The sequence below is a fragment of the Oryzias latipes genome, chromosome 3, assembly GCF_053564925.1.
Source record: "Oryzias latipes strain Hd-rR chromosome 3, Olatipes_Hd-rR_3.1".
Lineage (NCBI taxonomy): Eukaryota > Metazoa > Chordata > Actinopteri > Beloniformes > Adrianichthyidae > Oryzias > Oryzias latipes.
In genome coordinates this window covers 15,468,465-15,487,411 of record NC_136239.1, presented here as the reverse complement: position 1 = coordinate 15,487,411, position 18,947 = coordinate 15,468,465, and the positions used below count along the sequence as shown (strand labels likewise).

Below are 18,947 nucleotides of genomic sequence, written 5' to 3'. Positions count from 1 at the left end.
GTTATGTGTTTGGTGTTTTTTAACATGTACGTGTGCCCTTTTTTTCTGATGATGGAGGACATGTGTAAAGAAAATTGAGATCAAATTAGCTTTTCCGATCATTTCTTTATTATTATTTATGTGAATCAGGAGCAGTTAAAAAAATGCCAATTGAAGTAGAGCGTATTTGGTATGTAGAAAATAGACCTGGCAGGCGTAAGCTCCATTCATCTAGATCCATGTACGTCTTTGTTTTCCTGAGCTGGCATCTGGCTCAGTGCTGTACGCCTGGACAGCTCTGATATTGCTCGCCATTTTTGTTGCACAGCTAATGTTAGGTTGGGGGTGTGAGGGGCGAGCATGTAAATAGAGAGCTCTCAGCAATGGGGAGAGGAAGAGGGGAGGCGGGGTTGCTCCATTCCGACAGGCCCGCCCCCAACCACACCATAGGAAATGATTTGGTTTTTCAAAACGCTTTTAGAATAAATAATCGGAGTGGGTTTTTAAGAAATAATTCCAAAATGAGATTTAAAGACATCCTAGTGTGCTGTCGTGTAAGCCGTCTTTCACTTCATTTGTAGCATTTAAACAGAACACATGCTAGTATGGTCTCATGGCCTCCTCACTTGTGCAGACTTGTCCCCGTCTGCAGTTATTTATGACGTTTTGAGTTAACAATGTTTGCAATGCTGTGTCAACATGGTGTTCACAATTCTGAAGCCTGTAATTGTTGGTTAGCCCTGACCTGTCAACACAGAGAAGTGTTCCCAACTGCAGTTCTGCTCAGATTTTTCCTCCTTTTGTGCAACCGTCAAAGAACATCTAATGTACAGCAGCACAGTCCAGACTGAGATCAAATCACAGGCTTGGTCAGGTTTCACTCTGGCTAGCCTTTAATTATATTAAAGGTTCCGGCCAACAGGCGTACCTCTGCCTCTGACCCACTAGCAGTAGGCATTAAAGCAGTCGAGTCACGACAAGTGTTGACTGCAGCACAGACAAGAGCAACATTGAGGAACTTTGCAGGTACCGAACAAGAACGCTGTAAAAGATGAAATATTTAGGCACAGGTTCACGCTGTGTCAGCACAGTATGCAAAGCAGAAAAAGCTCTTGTTTTTGCTTGGAGTGTTCGCTCGTTATTCCCCCGAGGTTACAATACCTGCTCATGTCAAGTCATGTCAATCATCAAAGGCTTTGTTTGTGTGTTTTTATTGCTTTGTTGCTAAAGAACAGCAAGTTGTTCATTTAAAAAAAGCTTTATATTCATTTAAATCTACCAGATTTAATCTTTTGTTTTTTAAAAATATGTTACCAGCGTTCAAAGACCCATTTCGTCTCCATTACGTTGTTTGTAGGTCTTTGAAATAAAGATTTTTCACATCTCATAGCTTTATTCTTCTTATTGGTCTGTCCACTAAAAAGTCTCCTGGATAGTTCAGCCATGTCTCTCATACTGCATTATCTTTCACTTGAATGACAGATTTTCATCAATCCAGACTTTCAAAATAATTAGCTTTAATTTTCCCAGCTGTAATTCAATTCAATTCAAATTTATTTCTATAGCCCAAATTCACAACAACAGTCGTCTGGATCAGCTGTAAAGGTGTCCAACTAGTTTACCTATTTTATTTAAACAGCCCAAACCTGGCTTCCTCTACAACTCTGGATCATTCATCTTTGTTGTATCGGTAAGGTTAGATTGGGGTTGTGAGGGGCTGTTAGCTTGCGGGAGAAAGTGTAAACAAAGGCATGATGGGAAATGAGCAGAGGCTTACTTCCGCGCCAACAGTCCCAGCCACAATTTTGAGGCAAATTTCAAAGGAACTACTGCCTCTCGTTAGAAATTGTCCTAGAAAAGGACAGACCTTTTGATTTATGGCTAAAAACGGCACAAACATAATTAAAAGACATAAAGATGATCAGAGTTTGGCTTTAAAGTCTACCATCTTGTTTTGTGTTTGTTGTATTTGTGTACCACCTCTAGGGATGGGCCCATTCCATTTTTGGCCGATACCAGTAACTAGGGCTGCACAATATGAAGAAAACTCACGATATGCGATATTAGTAATTAATACTGCGATAACGATATAATTTGCGGTATATAAACAATTAGCAAAACAAACAAAAATATTATTCCCATTCTTTTACAACAGCTTAAAAATTACACTACAAATGACCCTTGTTGACATAGGAGGCGAACATACAACATAATAAGGCGCCATCCGATTAGTTAACAACGTGAAGGGGTCCATCTGATTGGTCAAATGCAAAAAGGGATTCTTTCAATCCATTAAACACTTCAAGCTGCCATAAGATTGTTTGGCCACATCTAAGGTAACCATTTATTGCAAATTTGCTGTCTTTTGCGATATGCATATTGCACAGCTTGATATTGCGATAACGATAAATTTGCGGTATATTGTGCAGGCCTACCCGTAACCAATATTTTCCCTGCAACTGTGGCTGATAGCCAATATTTGCTGATACCAATATTTAAGCGTCTGCAATAACATAAAGTTTAGATTTCTGTTTTGTGTCTTTATTAGAAATGCCCCACTTTTCTTTTAGTGTACAATCACACTGTACTTGACCTTTTTAACATACAGCAAAGGATCTCATAGGAACAAGTATCACTTTAAACCGTATCTGAAAATTTGTCTGTAAGCATTCAGACCATTTATTGAATATTGGACATAACTGTAAACCATAAGCTCCCCATTGCCAGGGATCTATTAGGAACAACATGTATCCTTATCCAAAATAACATTTATCTGAAAACAGTCAATTACTGACTGACTGTAAACATAAGCCTCCAAATCTATCAGGAACAAGTATGGATTTAAAAAAAAAAAGTCAGAAAAGTATCAATAGATTTTTAAATATTGGACCAATACCGAAAATCTCCATTTATGCGTATATCAGGCGATACCGACACTGGCCCCGATATATCGCTCATCCCTAACCACAACAACCTCTTCGTGTTCTATGTGGATATGCACGCCTGCTCTCCGAAGTTAGCTTTTTCTGCAGCGCTAGCAAAGACTATCAAGTAATTCCCGGATCGTATAGTCAGATGAGTTTGTGTTTAGAATGGGTCTCTTGGCTGAATAGTTGGTTGTTTCAGTGGATCAATGATCAGATGTGACTTTGGTGTTCTTCCTAAACCAGCAGCTGCCAGCTGATCAGGCCTCTTTGTGCTCACAGAGACTGTTTTGGATTGAGCTTGTTCTATATCTGTAAAGAAAGATGTCTTTTTTTTTTAAGACAAAGCACATGCACATGTTTTGGTTTCAATGGCAGCTTGGGATATTGTCCGTCTGAGTGAAGTAACAGATTTGTCTGAACCCTGCCTTTACTTTTCCTGAAAATAAAACAGGATGGCAGAAGGAAACATGATAAACCGCAGAAGATGTTGCGAGGCACCGCGGGTAACGTGGAGATTATTGCCAGACTTATTAAGCCAGTCTGCCAGCTAGTTTATGCTGGTTCTGTTGATGCTTGTTCCACCTGACAGTAGCGTTCTGCAGGGAGTCAGCTTCGCCTAGTTAACTTTAATTGCCTGTTTCCTGTGGAAGTTGTCTGAGCTGCTGCGGCTTTTACACATAATGAAAAAGATAAGTGTGAAAGAAAGCTAGCTCTTTATCCATGAATATTGAATTGGAAGCAATTTATTTTCTTTTTTTTTTTTTTCCCCTCCCTCCTCCTCCTCCCCTCGCAGCTCCTTTCTCTGGTCTGTCCGCTCCTCAGCCATAGCTCGCTAATGAGGCTCCTTGATAATGATCCCTGCACGCTTTTCCTCATTAGGCACCCTCAATAGGGACGTCCCTGCCTCGGTCCTTTGCCCACTCTCTGCCGTTCTCCTGTTGTTTTTTTTGTACTCGTGCTTCTCTCCCTCCTCATCTTGTTTTGCCTGCTTCCTCCATTTTTCTTTTTTCTTTTTTTGCTCGCATTTCCTTTTTTCCACAACAAATGGGCTGCTCAGTGCGCCAGCGCAATATCGATTAACAATGCTGACCCTCAGTTGCTTCTATCCATCAGATAAGTCCAGGTCCAGCCTGACATAATGAGCTGCCTGAATAATGACCAGCTGCTTAATAAGCTTTTAAATGTGGTTAGCCGCTAGATATACCCGCATCTAGTGTCTCCATTTTCTGTAATGACTGTATGGATGAGCATATTGGAGTTCTATCCAGGAGCCTGAATAGCAGTCAGTTCTTTTCTTTTTTTCTTTTTGGAGAGGCAGTTGATGGATGTGCTAAGTGTTATTTAACCTTGTTTTAAAGCACTTGCTTCCCTCTTTCCTGAGTGGCTATTTAACTCCTGTCTATCTGCTCTCCCGGCCCTGGCTGCCTCACAGACGTATGGGAGGGTTATGTGTGTTTCCATCGTCTGGGCTGAGCTGTGTTTAGCGTGCACGCTGGGGTTTCTATGGTGTTGAGATGATTGGAGGTTTTTAAGTGTAAACATCAATTTATTTGTTTTTGTTTGAAATGTTTTAATTTGGATTTTCGCACTGGTTTGGTGTGTTGATTGTAGATTGAAGTGTCCTGTACGGCAAGACCGAAAGCATTAGAAACTGACTTCTTTCAGGAAGTGAAAGTTGCAGAAGAAATTGGAGCGTTACTGTTGGGGCTGGGTTGAAAAAAAATCTGTTAAGCTACAAATACACTGGAAATGTGATGCACGTTCATGAACACCATCCTTCATGATCAACGGTTGACAACTTTCATGACTTCAAAAGGACAGCATCCATACGTCACTAACAAATCCAAGTCGCTGGTTGGTCAGTGCTTGGACTTTCATCATGGGTTCAATGGCTGTGCTTTTTGAAAAAAAAAAAAAAGGGCCCAAAAACGGACTTAAAAAGTTACAGTTTTAAACACGGATGCCGAAAATGCGCGTTTACACAGACCTCTCCTTGGAAGTGGACGCCTGAACGCCTGCCGGTGTAAACGTAGCTTTAAGTAAAATCAAATCTTTATTTAGGAGAAAATGCAACATTGATAGATCTAATCCATGAGGCTGTAGTTTATCAGACAAAAGGAAGGTTTCCTGTTTTCAATAATTGCATTAATTAGAGTTCTGTTTTTTGTTTTTTACCCTCATGATGCCTGTTGGTGCAAAACGCATCAAACCACTTCTGCTCCAAACGTATCTAAACTTAGTATCTACCTTAAAGCAAATATACAGTACAGACCAAATGTTTCAGACACACCTTCTCATTCAAATGGATGGGATGGTGAGTTAGTTGATAGTTAATAAGTTAGATAAATTCAGGTGTTAAGAGATCAAGCCACTGCTTGTGTAAAACTTTTTTCATAACCCAAAAAATTAGTTGTAAGAACAGAAATGTGAGAAAAGGACGGATCCCAAATACAATAGTTTTGAAATGGAAGTTGAACTGAATTGTGCACAATACTGAATCCATTCTGTAGTCTGGTTTTTAAACAACAAGCTTGCTGACTAGCTGCTGTACAGAACCCCATCCCTGAGTAGAGACTATTTTTTTTTAAATTCTGTATTTGTTTTTTTCTTTTTCTTTTTTTTCTTGAATCAATCTCAAATTCTTAAGATTTTAAGGAAATACATGGACCAACAGTGAGGTTTTCCCATGCTGAAGTTTGGCAGTATTCCTTCTAACCTCAGATTTTTTTCATTTGAACCTGTTTGTTAAGAGGTGTCTGCTAAATGATGAAATGTGACTGAGATGTCTGCATCACTCAATTCTAGTGATATGGGTTGGAGATATGACTGAAGCACAGTAGTCTTGGATTTGTATCCTATAGTTTGGAAGCTTCAGTGATGATTTCTCTACTGGATGGAGACATGATCTCCTCCACATGCTTTGCCTTTGTGTGGCCTGTCATGGGATATTTTCCCAGCCGACCCACTTGTTGTCTGTTTTGTCTCCAGCAGCAACAGCTTCAGGCTCAGCACCTGTCCCACGCTGCCCACGGTCCCCCGGTCCAGCTGCCTCCTCATCCCTCAGGCCTGCAGCCGCCTGGCCTCCCCCCGGTGACAGGCGCCGGCTCGGGCCTGCTTGCTCTGGGGGCTCTCGGCAGCCAGGCTCACTTGCCTGTTAAAGATGAGAAGAACCACCACGACCTGGAGCACAGAGGTGAGGAGCCCTGCAAGTCACTCAACCTACACGCTGGATTGACTTTCAATCAGACTTCAATAACTGCGTTCAGAGTAACTCTAGAGCTTGTTTGTAACACGTTAGCCACGTTAGAAGCCTTAGCATATTCACGATACCTAGAACTCCCAACCTTGTTTGCAACACGTAAAAAAACCTGGCTGAAAACGCTAAAACAAACGTTACTGCGACTACGCCAACTCCCAACCTGGTTAGTAACGCGTACAAAAACCACAGTCCAACGCCACTACACGTTAACCGCCTTAGTAAATTTACAATAACATGGCGCTCTGTCACATTTTGACAGAGCGCCATGTACCTCTTCAAACTGCTTCAGCGCTCCGGATTATAAAGCGTACTGTTGTATTTTGAAAAACATAAGGCTTTTTAGTGCGCCATATAGTGCAAAAATACAGAATAAATAGCATAAATGATCCAACAATGTAGATTTGTGTGATAGATGGCAGCCAACTCCAGATGAATAGACATTTGCAGTAATGCTGTACAGTCTTAGTTACTCCCATACTAACTTGTGTTTTACTTTCCTCTCTCCTGGTCCCTCATCCTTTCACTCGCCTCTGGTTATCCCTCTAAAAGAACGCGAGACCAGCACGGTATGTTGACTCTGCAACCCTCCATCTTCTCTGCGTTTCTTGACTTTGCCCATTTTGGGCTGACTGTGTTTGCTGATTAGGTGTACTTTACATAAGCTTAAGCCCGCTGTTCAATAGAGATCCATGCTCTCTGTGTAAGAACACACAGGTTTTTGTACTCACGGGGGTATAAGATGACTGAAAGCAAATGAGTTCTGGCCAAATAGGTCAGCAGCATCTAATCCAGGTGGAAAATGACTCCAGCCGCTGGACAGGGATTATTAGTCTGGTAGCTCGTGTAATTCAAAGACAATTAGAAATGACTTTGAGTCTCCTTCACTGTAAATGTAAATGTCATCTCACTTTATTAACCTTCTCCTTTCCTTATAGGGATTGTTATTTACAGCTCTGCCTCCTTGTCTTGGCTGTTTACCCATTTCCTTTGTCTCCTCCTCTGCCATGTGCTGTCCTCATGCGTTCACTTCTCCTCATGTTAAAGTCCCTGTTTATTGGACTGGCTTAAAGCTCTCCGTTAGCTAGAGCGTAACGCTCTGTTGAATCTGCTCCACCAGATTAAGTTCCCACTGAGTGACCATCCTGAATGGGCTCACTCAGGTCAGAAAGGAATCTAGATTCTCCGCCCTTCTCATGTGGTGACGAGCGTCTGCCAGCACTACCTCACCTGATCTCCTCGCCACCCTCCTTCCACTGTTGTTCAGCGCACACACCGTCCTCCTTTTCAGTCCGGCGGAGAGGAGGTGCAGGGTTACCGAGACTAAACAGTCCTTGAAAGGTGTCGGGCCCAGATACAGAGTGTGGAAGATTTTTGTCTTTCTGACAACGTCTTCACACTAAGCCAAAGCAAAACTCTTGGAAGCTGTCTTTTCTGCAACAGTAGCTGAACAAATCTGTGTTTTGGCCTGATGTAGAGCTACAAAGCTGTTGGTTAACCTCAGTGAGGAAAAGGCTGACTCTTTACTTGGTGGCAGAGGAAGGGGCTCTTTCTACAGGAGGCTATAATGTTTTGCCAACAGCCACAGTTGAACAGCCGCTTTCCACTCGTCTTGGCTTCAATCCTCCATTTTTTTTCCCCCCAGCACTTTCCGTTTATTTTCAGCTCATCTTTCGCTTCCTGTCATTTTCAGCTCAGGTGTCGGCCTTCTTTCTGCTTTCTCTCACCACTCATCTCCTCTCCTAATAAAATCAGGGATTTGTCGAGCTGCTTGGAATGTGGGCTGGCCTCGAGGTGTGCTCACCTTGGCTGCCAACCGTTTGGATGTCAGTCTGATTGACAGCGCCACTTCGCCTCGTCAGGCGGCCGAATCTGTGTTTGCAGGCCGTCTGGATTAAAGTAGTCATCCCCTCTCGCCTCTGCTCGATCTCATTGGGCCAAGTTTCTTTCCTGTTTTGCAGCCCCCCCCCAAACTTTGCCACACTCTTTCGTTACTCAGCTGACTAAACCTCTTTCCGTTCCCCCTGACGTTGCTCTTGTATCAGTTTCTGCTTTTTTCTGTCCTCTTGATCATGTTTAAATCCGTTTTCTTTGCCTTGAAACCACACAAAGTTATGGGCTTCACACTAATCAAGTGGCTTTTCAATGTTGTTTTTCTTGACCCAGTCAAGAGTGTTCATACTTAAGTTTAGTTTTTATTTAATGGCCTATTTAGCCTGGAGTTGATTCGCCTCGACAGTCTTCAAGTGTGCAAACATTTCAGGTTTCCTTTGCTTCCACTGTTCAGCAAATCTCCACAGCAGTTTATGCCTTGTCCTCCAGTGTTTCTGTGGGTTTGTGGTTTTGCTCTGCTGCCTCATGTGCTTCCTTTGCTGTGTTGCTGCTTTGGCAGCAGCCGCAGGGCTCAATGTCCAAAACTTCCTCCTCTGTTGTGCAGAATCTGTCCACCAGGATTTCCCTAATGTTTTACATTTGGCAGTTATTATTTCTGTTCTGACTACAGAAAATATCACAGAACCATCTCCGAAAGCCCTGCTTGGGTTTTATATTATTATTTGTTTTTCTCTGTTGTCCCCATGTATTTACTCTCCACTCGTAGACTTACTTATGAGCTTTTTGACATCTTGCAGTCGACTCTGCAGCTTGCAGTTCAGAAAACAGACGGATTTATTTGCACAAATTTCAGTGTGTTACCCGCTGAAGTCCACTTCCCAAAGCTGACAGAAGCAGCAGTTTTTCTTGTTCACCAGCAGAGTGGAGTTAGGATGATGCTAAGCTAGCCGTGTGTGTTGTTCCCGGCAGAATAACTCGGTGTCGCCGTCAGACAGCCTGCGGGCAGCGAGCGAGAAGCACCGCAGCTCTTCAGACTACGGCCTGGACTCCAAGAAACGCAAAGTGGACGATAAGGACAGCATGAGCAGATATGTGAGTCTTTTTGCTTTGTCTTAGTTTGTTTGGACGCTTGAAAAATATCAGCTTTCCATTTATTCCCCCCCCAAAGTGTAGAAAGTTTTTAAGCAAAATGACCATAACCCTGAAAAAGAAAGGTCAAGTTTAGTGCTGTCATCGTGGGGGTTACCGTTCTAAAAATATTTTGGGACAGAGGAAATCTGTGAAGTAGGATTACTAGAGTTTTAAGACTGTGAAAACCACTCACTACTCTTCGCTTCTCTCAGGAACATTTTCACACTTTTTTCTCTCGTCAGACCTTCATAGAAAATACGTCCTGTATTAGAATTAAAAAGCAAAGATCTGATCGCAATGAAGATTTATGAAACTCTGGCAAACTGAACCAATTCTGTACAGGAGAGAGGGCATGGAGGGGGTTGATTGACAAGGTCTACAGCCAATCAGGACGCAGAACACAGTATGCTGTTAAAAAAAAAAAAAAGCATGTAAAATTGCACTGAAAAAATCAGCGAAACAATGAGACTGCAAAATGTCAACTGCAATACAGCGAGGGAAAAAAACGATCTAATCATTTGTGTTTCTATTTCAATTTCCTCAAAGTAGCTGGAGATAATATTAAACTGTAGGAAATAAGTTCCCAATAAGTCCCTCTGAATAAACACCAGAGCTTTGGCTCCAATGGTTTTTCTTTCTACTACCATAACTCTTCAACTGTTTACCTGGCAGATTGCGAGGCTGACAAAAGCAGCCGTGCGCCGATACGCAACAGTTTATAGTAGTGAAGTGTTTCTGCCATGGATGTCAATCAGCTGGTTCTGTTGTGGAGCAAAGCGGCTTTCCGTGGTTCTGCAACACGCGGCAGAATCCGCTGAGTCACATTGTTCATATGAACGGTCGAGGAATTACGGAGTGTCAAAGAGCGTGTTGTATTTAGGCGACATTTTTGGTATTAAAGGGATAAACAGTCAAACATTGTAATAATCTGTTTTAAACATGTGTCTGTACATGGAGGAAGTAACTGCTTCAGCTGTCTGTTTATCTCTTAATTTGATCTGGTTTCTGGACGGTTCAGAAACCGACCCGTCCCTTTTACTGTTTCAAATTGGACCTTCTGTTGCAGGACAGCGACGGAGACAAGAGCGATGACTTGGTGGTGGATGTTTCTAACGAGGTAAGGCGCCGTTTGAAGGAGCACTTCCACATCCTTCAGTGTGATGGCAGCACAGGAAACCAGACAGGGTTCTTGCTTTGTGTGTGGAGGCTTTGACACCTCTCTCAGTGTTGACAAAAAGTCTGTCATAATATTGGTTGTGTGCTTTGAGTGTGTTTTTACTCTTTTGCCATTCATGTAGAATGCAAGACAAAGAACACAAAGAGAAAAGGGTGTGACAGGTGAATGGAAAAGTGTGTGTGTGTGTGCATGTGTGTGAGGGGAGGAGGGGGGTATGAGCATACAGCAGGATATTTATCTGTGTTTGCACATGAGGCCCTGGCTTGTTTGACCTACACATACATGCCAGTGGCTTTCCTCCAGTCTGTTTGCTCAGTCTTGCTCCCTGTCTGTCTTGCTTAACTCTGCAGGATCCAGCAACCCCTCGGGTGAGCCCCGCTCACTCGCCCCCAGAAAACGGCCTGGATAAGTCACGAGTGCTGAAGAAAGACGCTGCCCCCAACAGCCCCGCCTCTGTCGCCTCCTCTGGCAGCACACCGTCCTCCAAGGCTAAAGACCACGCCCATGTGAGCGACCGGGGGAGGGTTGATTCAGTGCAAGACTAGTGAGAGGATGCAATCAGGAGGTCACAGTATAGGGGCTGAAGCCTGAACAGAAAGACTAGAGGGCATTTCTCAAGTGCAGTGGGTGTCTGTGTGAAAGAAAAATACCCTGGTTTAGCATTTGGCTGCTACTCGGGGCTTAAGGGGGCAGGGGGTGGATGCACTCTTAGGAAATCAAACCCTGAGGCTCAGTCCTCTCAATCTTCTTTATGGCTTTCTCAATAAACGGTCATTTCTGCGTCCTCCTGCGGCTGTAAATAACTGCAGAGGGAGAACGGCTGTCTCTTTTCCTTCATCTCATCTGCTCTTCCTTCATCCCGCATCTCCTGTCAGCCCTAACTAACCAGGCTAAACCTGAGTTTTACATAAACACAGCGGATCAAGAGGATCCACATTCCTTCACCCAGAATGACACCAGCCTTCTTTCATTAGTGCATCATTGAGCTCGCTCAGTGAAAAGATCAAAACATCTATGAGTTTGAGGCGTCTCTTTTCTCACCGTTTCGTCTCTAAATCCACCACTGACAAGTCTGACTGCAAAGGTTTATGCCCCCACCCACCAACGCTCACTATTTCTGTAATGAAGCCTTGGCGTTGGAGGGAAATAACTAGAGTTTTGACTGAAGACGAGGTTTTGAACTCTGGTATTGACGTGGTTTGTTGGTGTCTGAGTACATTAGACAGAAGTGTAGATTACAAGTCAACATGCAACTTTGAGTAAGACCCCCTGAAGCTAAACGCAGCCTCTGTTGCAGAATGAGAAATCGTCCACACCGAGCCTGAAATCGAACACGCCTACACCGAGGAACGAGGTTCCCACACCAGGGACCAGCACCACTCCAGGACTGCGCCCCCTAACCATGGGAAAACCCCCTGGCATGGAAGCATTAAGTAAGACTCCTACCTTTCTTTGAAAACAAAGCATTAACACACTTTATGTTAATTTTTTTTATTTCCAACATTTGCTTTGAGAATTGTCATTTCTTATTAAAAAGATGTTTCTTATGCATTAAAAACACAACATGAACTTTTTTTGGTTGTTGTTGCTTTTAGCTGCCCCTGCATTGCGAACCCCTCTGTCTTACGCCAGTCCCTTTGCCATGATGGGTCCTCATGAGATGAACGGGTCCCTGACCAGCCCCGGAGTCTACCCGGGTCTCATTTCTCCTCAGATGAGCGCTGCTGCCGCCGCTGCATACGGACGCTCTCCAATTGTAACTACCCTAACATTTCTCCATGGCTCAGCTCGGTGCAAAGCATATTGTCATGTTTGGAAAACTCCTAGCCATCAGCGTTAGCATTAGCCTAAGTTCTATTCACAGGAAATTATATCTCCCAATTGTCCAGGGATTTGCCTGATTGGATACATGGATGGATGGATTTTACTACCTGATCTTTCATGAACAGTCAAACATTCTAAACAGTTCCCTTTTATTTTTCCCCAGGCGGGATTTGACCCCCATCCCCACATGAGAGCCCCCGGTCTGCCCGCAGGCCTCACCTCTATTTCTGGTGGAAAACCGTGAGTGTTTGCTTTTAAATGCATATTCAGGTCAGTTTTCTTCCCAGCTTTTCCGGGCACCTTGGCTCACACAGACCCTCTGTCATCCACAGAGCTTATTCCTTTCACGTCAGCGCGGATGGTCAGATGCAGCCCGTGCCCTTCCCCCCAGACGCCCTGATAGGGCCAGGCATCCCGCGCCACGCTCGCCAGATCAACACTCTGAGCCACGGGGAAGTAGTGTGTGCCGTCACCATCAGTAATCCCACCCGTCATGTCTACACCGGCGGCAAAGGTTGTGTCAAGATTTGGGACATCAGCCAACCAGGCAGCAAGAGTCCGGTGTCCCAGCTTGACTGCTTGGTAATCATTCTCCATTTGTTGTTGTTTTCAAGCCGCAAGAGAGGCTAACAGGATCTAGTGAGTTTAGATTTAGCATAATTCCAAAAGCGTGGAAGTGTTTTCTAGAGGGTCAAAAGCATCCAGACTCCCGTCGTTGTAGTAGAAGTTCCAGATGTGTGGATGTTTCAGGAAAGCGTCTCACTGCTGCGCTGTTTAATCTTTGGTGGGAAAGAATCCCGCTGAGTCACCAAGTTCAGATTGGCCAACTCGTCCGCCATTCCCCTCTTTATTTCTACTTCCCAACCATCTTCCATTTATCCCTTTGATAAATGCTGTTTGTCTTATGTGGCCGCTCCCATGTCAAAGGTGCGTCCAGAGAACAATTCCTTTTTATAAAGCCATCAGGGCGCCGTTTTCATTCGACCGGCAGCTTCCACAGTGCTGTCCATCCGTATTTTTCTGCAGTTCTTACATCTCTCATTCAGGCTGACAGTCATTAATGTGGAAAGTCAAAATAAAAGCTTCTCCTGTCAAAAAAAAGAAGGAAACTAATAAACACATATAGCCGAACTATCTTCATTCTAGCATTTATTTCTGAAGATGCTTCAATCCTTTTTTTTATGAAGTTGCTTTAAATAAAAAACACAAACAAAGTGAGGTTTTTTTTGCCTTTGCTGCTGCAGAATCGAGACAATTACATCCGCTCCTGCAAGCTGTTGCCTGATGGCCGCACCCTGATTGTCGGTGGCGAGGCCAGCACTCTGACCATCTGGGACCTGGCCTCGCAGACGCCACGCATAAAGGCCGAGCTCACGTCCTCTGCTCCTGCCTGCTACGCTCTGGCCATCAGCCCTGACGCCAAGGTCTGCTTCTCCTGCTGCTCTGATGGAAACATCGCCGTGTGGGACCTCCATAACCAGACACTTGTTAGGTCAGTGTTTCTTTTAAAGGAGGTATTTTTAACGATGTGGCCATTAATCAGGCCAAATGACCATTCTGATTTATTATTATTATTGTTTTTATTAATATATGTGTATTTGTTCGTTCCTGCCCCAATTGTGTTTTTCATATTTAGGCAGTTTCAGGGCCACACAGATGGAGCCAGCTGCATCGACATTTCTCATGACGGAACCAAGCTGTGGACCGGAGGGCTGGACAACACGGTCCGGTCCTGGGATCTGAGGGAGGGCCGGCAGCTCCAGCAACACGACTTTACCTCACAGGTAGAGCAAGGCTGCAGCTCTGAGATGCACAGGTCTCACATGAAAGCCAGGCGAATCTAGAAAGACGGGCATCCATTCAACCCGTCCCGTTCTTGTTGCAGATCTTCTCACTAGGCTACTGTCCCACTGGGGAGTGGCTGGCCGTGGGCATGGAGAGCAGCAATGTGGAGGTGCTTCACCACACCAAGCCTGACAAATATCAGCTGCATCTGCATGAAAGCTGCGTCCTCTCACTCAAGTTTGCGTACTGTGGTAAGGAACGGCACAGGGTTCTAATGCTGCTACCTCTGTTTCCAGAAGAATGATGCTGTCAGGTGGAACTACAGGACATCCCACAGTCAACAGAGATTTAAGAGAAAACATTTAAGACAATCTATTTAAAAATATAGTTTTTAGGGAAAGTTTTCAAGAACTAAAAAGCCTTTAAAGCAAGATAAATGACAATCCCACAATTAATGTAAGGCGCAGAATACCACAGTAAATAAAGTAAGATGTTTTTGACTCGCAAAGCTTTTAAGGCTCTTATTGACTGAACTGGTTTGATACCGTTGGCTTTTTTAAACAAAAACTCTTTACATATTATTTTAGGAATCATAACTTTTAACATTTTAAAGATTGACTTGCCACACAGGTTTATAAGGCGCACCGTCAATGAATTTGTACGTATGTCCTATTCAGGGCGCATTAAGCGAGACAGAAGAGTCAGAGATGAGTCAGTCGATTTATTAACTGCGTTCACAGTAAATCTAGATCTTGTCAATAACACGCTACACGTCCGACAAAACAGTCCGACACAGCTACACATGAACCGCGTTAGGTTATTTACAAACCATCCAACCTTCTTTACAACAGTAAAAAAAAATGAGGCTCTTCAGTGCGCCTTACAGTGTAGAAAATATGGTAAACTGATTTCAACGTGCCTGCATAGTGAAAGCTGGGAACAAAAGCAGGTCAGTGCGTCTGATGGAAGCTGGCTCGTTTGTATCATTGCTTCTCTTTTTGCAGCAATGCTCCGATTCAGATGTTTGCTTTAGTCGACGTTCATCTTTCCACTACTGAACGACTTCATTCAGATGACACTCTGCCTCAGGCCTGATGCTGTGACTAATTAAGCATGAGCAGAACAGTCAGCTGGATAATTAATCCGAGGGAACTCTTGATTTCCTCCATGGTTTATGGTTGTTGATCTAGTGGGTGTTTTATGAGCAGTAGACTGAGATGTGTGCTTTTGCTTCTGCAGGTAAATGGTTTGTGAGCACAGGGAAGGACAACCTGCTGAACGCTTGGAGGACTCCTTATGGCGCCAGCATATTTCAGGTAACTAACTAGAAAAACAGCTTTTTAAGTCCAAATATTGGGCTAAAACGGTCAGTGGTTTGGAGTTGGCTCAGGTGTAGTCCCATGACTGGCCGTACTGGAGTGGAAACAAGAATTATCATCAAACATTTTCTTCCTGTAAAATATCTTTGAATGCAGTTTTAAAAGAAGTGTTCACAGAAATCTTTTCAGACACACAAGAAAGCCTGTTTTCAAGCCAGTGTGCAGAAGTGATCAACATAAGTTCAACAGAATCTGTTATTCAGCTAAACACAAAGCATAAATAATAAAAACTTTCAGGGTGGAAAAAAACTCATGCTCATTTTGTGGAAATACTAATAATATAGTATAGAGCAACCCAAATTCCCACAAAGTTAAGAAAATTCAGAATATGATTCATTTTGATCCTCTCTGCTGTGACTGTCAATCACAGCAGAGAGGATCAAAGGTTGGCACTGGAGCCAACCTTTGACCACCAGGAGCAACCTGCAATGTAGGGTTCAGTGTCTTGCCCAAAGACACTTCGACACATGGGTGGGCAAGATGGGAATCAAATATGCGATATTCCAGTTAGCGGACGACCGCTCCCACCTCTACACCACACAGGTTAAAACCCTAAAATGCTGACAATCATGCAGTTTTTCTGTGAACTCCAGAGATGACGTGGACGATACCCATGTAACACGCCTTCTTTGACACACCGTAACTCCTCAACTGTTAATGTGATCAACAAGAATCGGCCGATCCAAACCTGTAGAAAAGAGGCTTTGCGCTGATATGCAGCACTTAACCATCGTAAAGTAAAGCTGCTTTTCTCCGTGACAGAATCAGCTGATTCACATCGTTTGCGTATTCACTGTAAAGTGTTGCATATCCGCACAAAGGCAGCTTTTCTTTGCTTCAGAGTTCGATAGAATTGCGTTGATGGCATAAACAGTTAAAGAACTTCAGTCTTTGAAAGAGCGCCAACAGTGGAGCTACAGCTCCTGTGTTAAACGCTTAAATATATTGTTTAAATGCTGTCTTTAAAGTACAGTGTAAACACATTTGATTTCATCACATTTATGTGATCAGTTAGACTGGGGTATAAATACCTTAAAGCGATTGAATTTGACATTAGAATACTCTGTATAATATGAGCAGGTAATTGTATCTGTTGAGACGGGACAGTTGGGTCATTTTATATGTGGTGGAAGGGGGGCTGAATACTTTGGAAGGGGGCCAATTGAGAACAGCAGAATTTAAAGCCATTACAAATAAAAGGATCACAAAACGTTTTTGAAATTGGTTTATTGTTGTCATTGTCATTAATATAAAAACGGCAGTTCTTTTAGCTGAGGTGCTTTCACTAATACTATTTTTAACATTGGTGTTTTGTAATTTTTGCTTTGCTTAAAGAAGCTTGTATTGATAATTTCTTAGTCTTTGTCAATAAGGATACTAATATTAACTTAAAGATTTTAGGGGCACCTCCCACCCCTAGACCCCCGTAGCTCCGCCCCTGGTGAATAGAGAAAAAAAGGGATTTTTTTAAATGGGCATGAATGTGAATCTTGAACTTTTTCTTCCACAGTCAAAGGAGTCATCCTCTGTCCTGAGCTGCGACATCTCAGCAGACGACAAATACATCGTAACAGGATCTGGGGACAAGAAGGCCACCGTCTACGAGGTCATCTACTAGCCCCACGAGGTCATCGCTCTGCTTTGGCACTTCTACTGAGGCGATTTTTACTTTTCTTACTGACCAAACCAGGAAGTCAATGGATTGAGAGAAACTGCTTAAATCATTTCTTGGTGGAATTTATGGGTGTCGCTGACCCGAAGAAGCTTTTACTGGAACAAAGTCAATTTTTTTCTATTCCCTTTCTTCTTGGGTTGCACTTTTTTTCAAAGTTCTTCAATGCCTTTTTTTTTTTTTTTGTCCTTCCTCTTTGAGATTATCTGGAGATTATCTGGTAAAGCAGAGCTTCATCGGAAAAGTTCATTCCTCAGACGTTCTTTGCAAAAATGTACATACGGGATTACAGAAAAGACATTTTATACATATTATATAAAATATATATATATATATATTTTCATGTCCTGGCTGTACTTGTGATGCTAGTTTTGGTCCACTCTCTTCCATGACCATGGTATTGTAGTGCAAGACCAAAACGTAGACTAGAACTGTCAACTCTTTTACCTAAACCATCTTCTTGAAGCACAATCTGCAGGCTGAGGAGCAGGAATCTTGTACATTTGAAGGCGGTTTGAAAATGGCCTTTTGTCACACTGCTCTTACCGGACTATGAAAATGTGGTTTAGCTTGTAACACGGAGCTCTCCGACTCTGGCGATGCCTCAGATGGACTGGAGCCCCGTGGAATCAAATAAAAACAGAGCGATTCAGAAAAAGAGATGGGTGTAAATTTACTTATTGAGTATACATATATATAAATATATATGAATCTTACAAGTTTACCAAGTTTTTTGGACTAGCTGTGCTTTCCCTCTCCCTGTTTGATTGACTGTGTTTGATTGTGGGAGATGGGAGGGGGTCAAAGCTTCGACGAAACGTTGGACCTCAGCCGCAGCAGCGGCAGAAGCATCGGTGACCGATCGCTGCTAACATGACGCAACACGGATGTGGCTCTTATTGATTTCTAGCTGGACTGCACGGGAAGCCCTGTGCCCTCCGTGTCTCGTCAACATTCCTGGAATATGTTTGGCCGTGACGCAGACGAAAGGGCACACTCACACATCCATGTGCTCTTTAGCAGAAATGCTCGTTGCCCGTGAACGCTGGTGAGGACAGAGGCCGGCACGTGCGCTCAAATGTAAACAGAACGATTCTGGATTGTACACTGTGCTCCTGATCCTGTCGGCATTTACCACACAGAGACGTAAAAAGAAAAAAGGGCAAAACGCACCTCTGAATCACACCAAAGTATGTAGCAAATGCTGTAAGCACTGAAAAATGTACAGTTGTTAATAAATCAATAAAACCTTTTTCTAGAATGGCCTACGTCCTTAAAGCTGATTTCACACATGAGGGAAACTATTGAATGTAATCAGGATTTCTGTCGAATGATCAATGTAATTACTTCCTGTTAACAATGAATATGGAAACTAAGGAAGGCTGTTGCTGCCAAAAATACCAACATTCCTTCTGGCCCACAGTAGTCACTGACTGCAAGGACCAAATTGTTTTCACAGTTGGAAAAATGTCTGCGCCTTTTGATAGGTATGAGGCAAAAATCGAATCCAAATTCTTTTTTTTTTTTTTTTTAAATACACTAACAAAGCTAACACATGTCAGGAATATAAAAAAAAGAGTTTAAAAATGATTATGGGATGGCCACAGGACCTACGGCTAGGCGGCCATTTTGTAGCACAGTTTGAGGTTTGGAAATATTCCTGTTTTTACACAATATAGGAAAAGGAAACTTGTTTGAGCGATCTTCGCGAAATTTCACACACGACACCTGTTCGAGTTTAGAACCACAACGGACGCTTCTTTGACCTTTGACCTCAAGATAAGGCCGCAATCTTGAATAGTTTTTCTTAAAAATTCTCCTTAAGTACCGGCTGCAAATTAAAACTCGTCCTAAGGTTTATCATCTCCTAACTTCTCGACCATCATTGGGCAGTTACTGGATAAAAAATGCTGGATTATAAAGTTGTAGAATTTGAACGGCGTGCGCATGGCGAGGTTGCAAATATTACGTTCATTGCTAGTTC

The 18,947-nt window shown here is 43.1% G+C and overlaps 1 protein-coding gene across 7 annotated transcripts in view; it reads left to right on the top strand.

Annotated features, from left to right (window-relative positions):
- The window catches only part of tle3b (TLE family member 3, transcriptional corepressor b), a 31,050-nt gene extending 12,826 nt beyond the window's left edge, over window positions 1-18,224 (top strand). For 2 of the 7 annotated variants that reach the window (XM_078945096.1, XM_078945093.1), the window contains exons 8-21: window positions 5,898-6,101; window positions 6,675-6,731; window positions 8,965-9,087; window positions 10,193-10,243; window positions 10,654-10,809; window positions 11,601-11,736; window positions 11,899-12,059; window positions 12,291-12,367; window positions 12,460-12,709; window positions 13,372-13,619; window positions 13,764-13,911; window positions 14,013-14,163; window positions 15,152-15,228; window positions 16,802-18,224. In XM_078945096.1, the coding sequence (XP_078801222.1) occupies window positions 5,898-6,101; window positions 6,675-6,731; window positions 8,965-9,087; window positions 10,193-10,243; window positions 10,654-10,809; window positions 11,601-11,736; window positions 11,899-12,059; window positions 12,291-12,367; window positions 12,460-12,709; window positions 13,372-13,619; window positions 13,764-13,911; window positions 14,013-14,163; window positions 15,152-15,228; window positions 16,802-16,909 (1,947 nt within the window). In that variant the 3' untranslated portion in view covers window positions 16,910-18,224. Of the gene's footprint in view, window positions 1-5,894; window positions 6,102-6,674; window positions 6,732-8,964; window positions 9,088-10,192; window positions 10,244-10,653; window positions 10,810-11,600; window positions 11,737-11,898; window positions 12,060-12,290; window positions 12,368-12,459; window positions 12,710-13,371; window positions 13,620-13,763; window positions 13,912-14,012; window positions 14,164-15,151; window positions 15,229-16,801 lie in introns of all 7 variants that reach the window. The other 5 variants (XM_004066881.5, XM_004066879.5, XM_078945094.1 and 2 more) reach the window with 3 other exon arrangements.
- The last annotated feature ends 723 nt before the right edge of the window (window positions 18,225-18,947 follow it).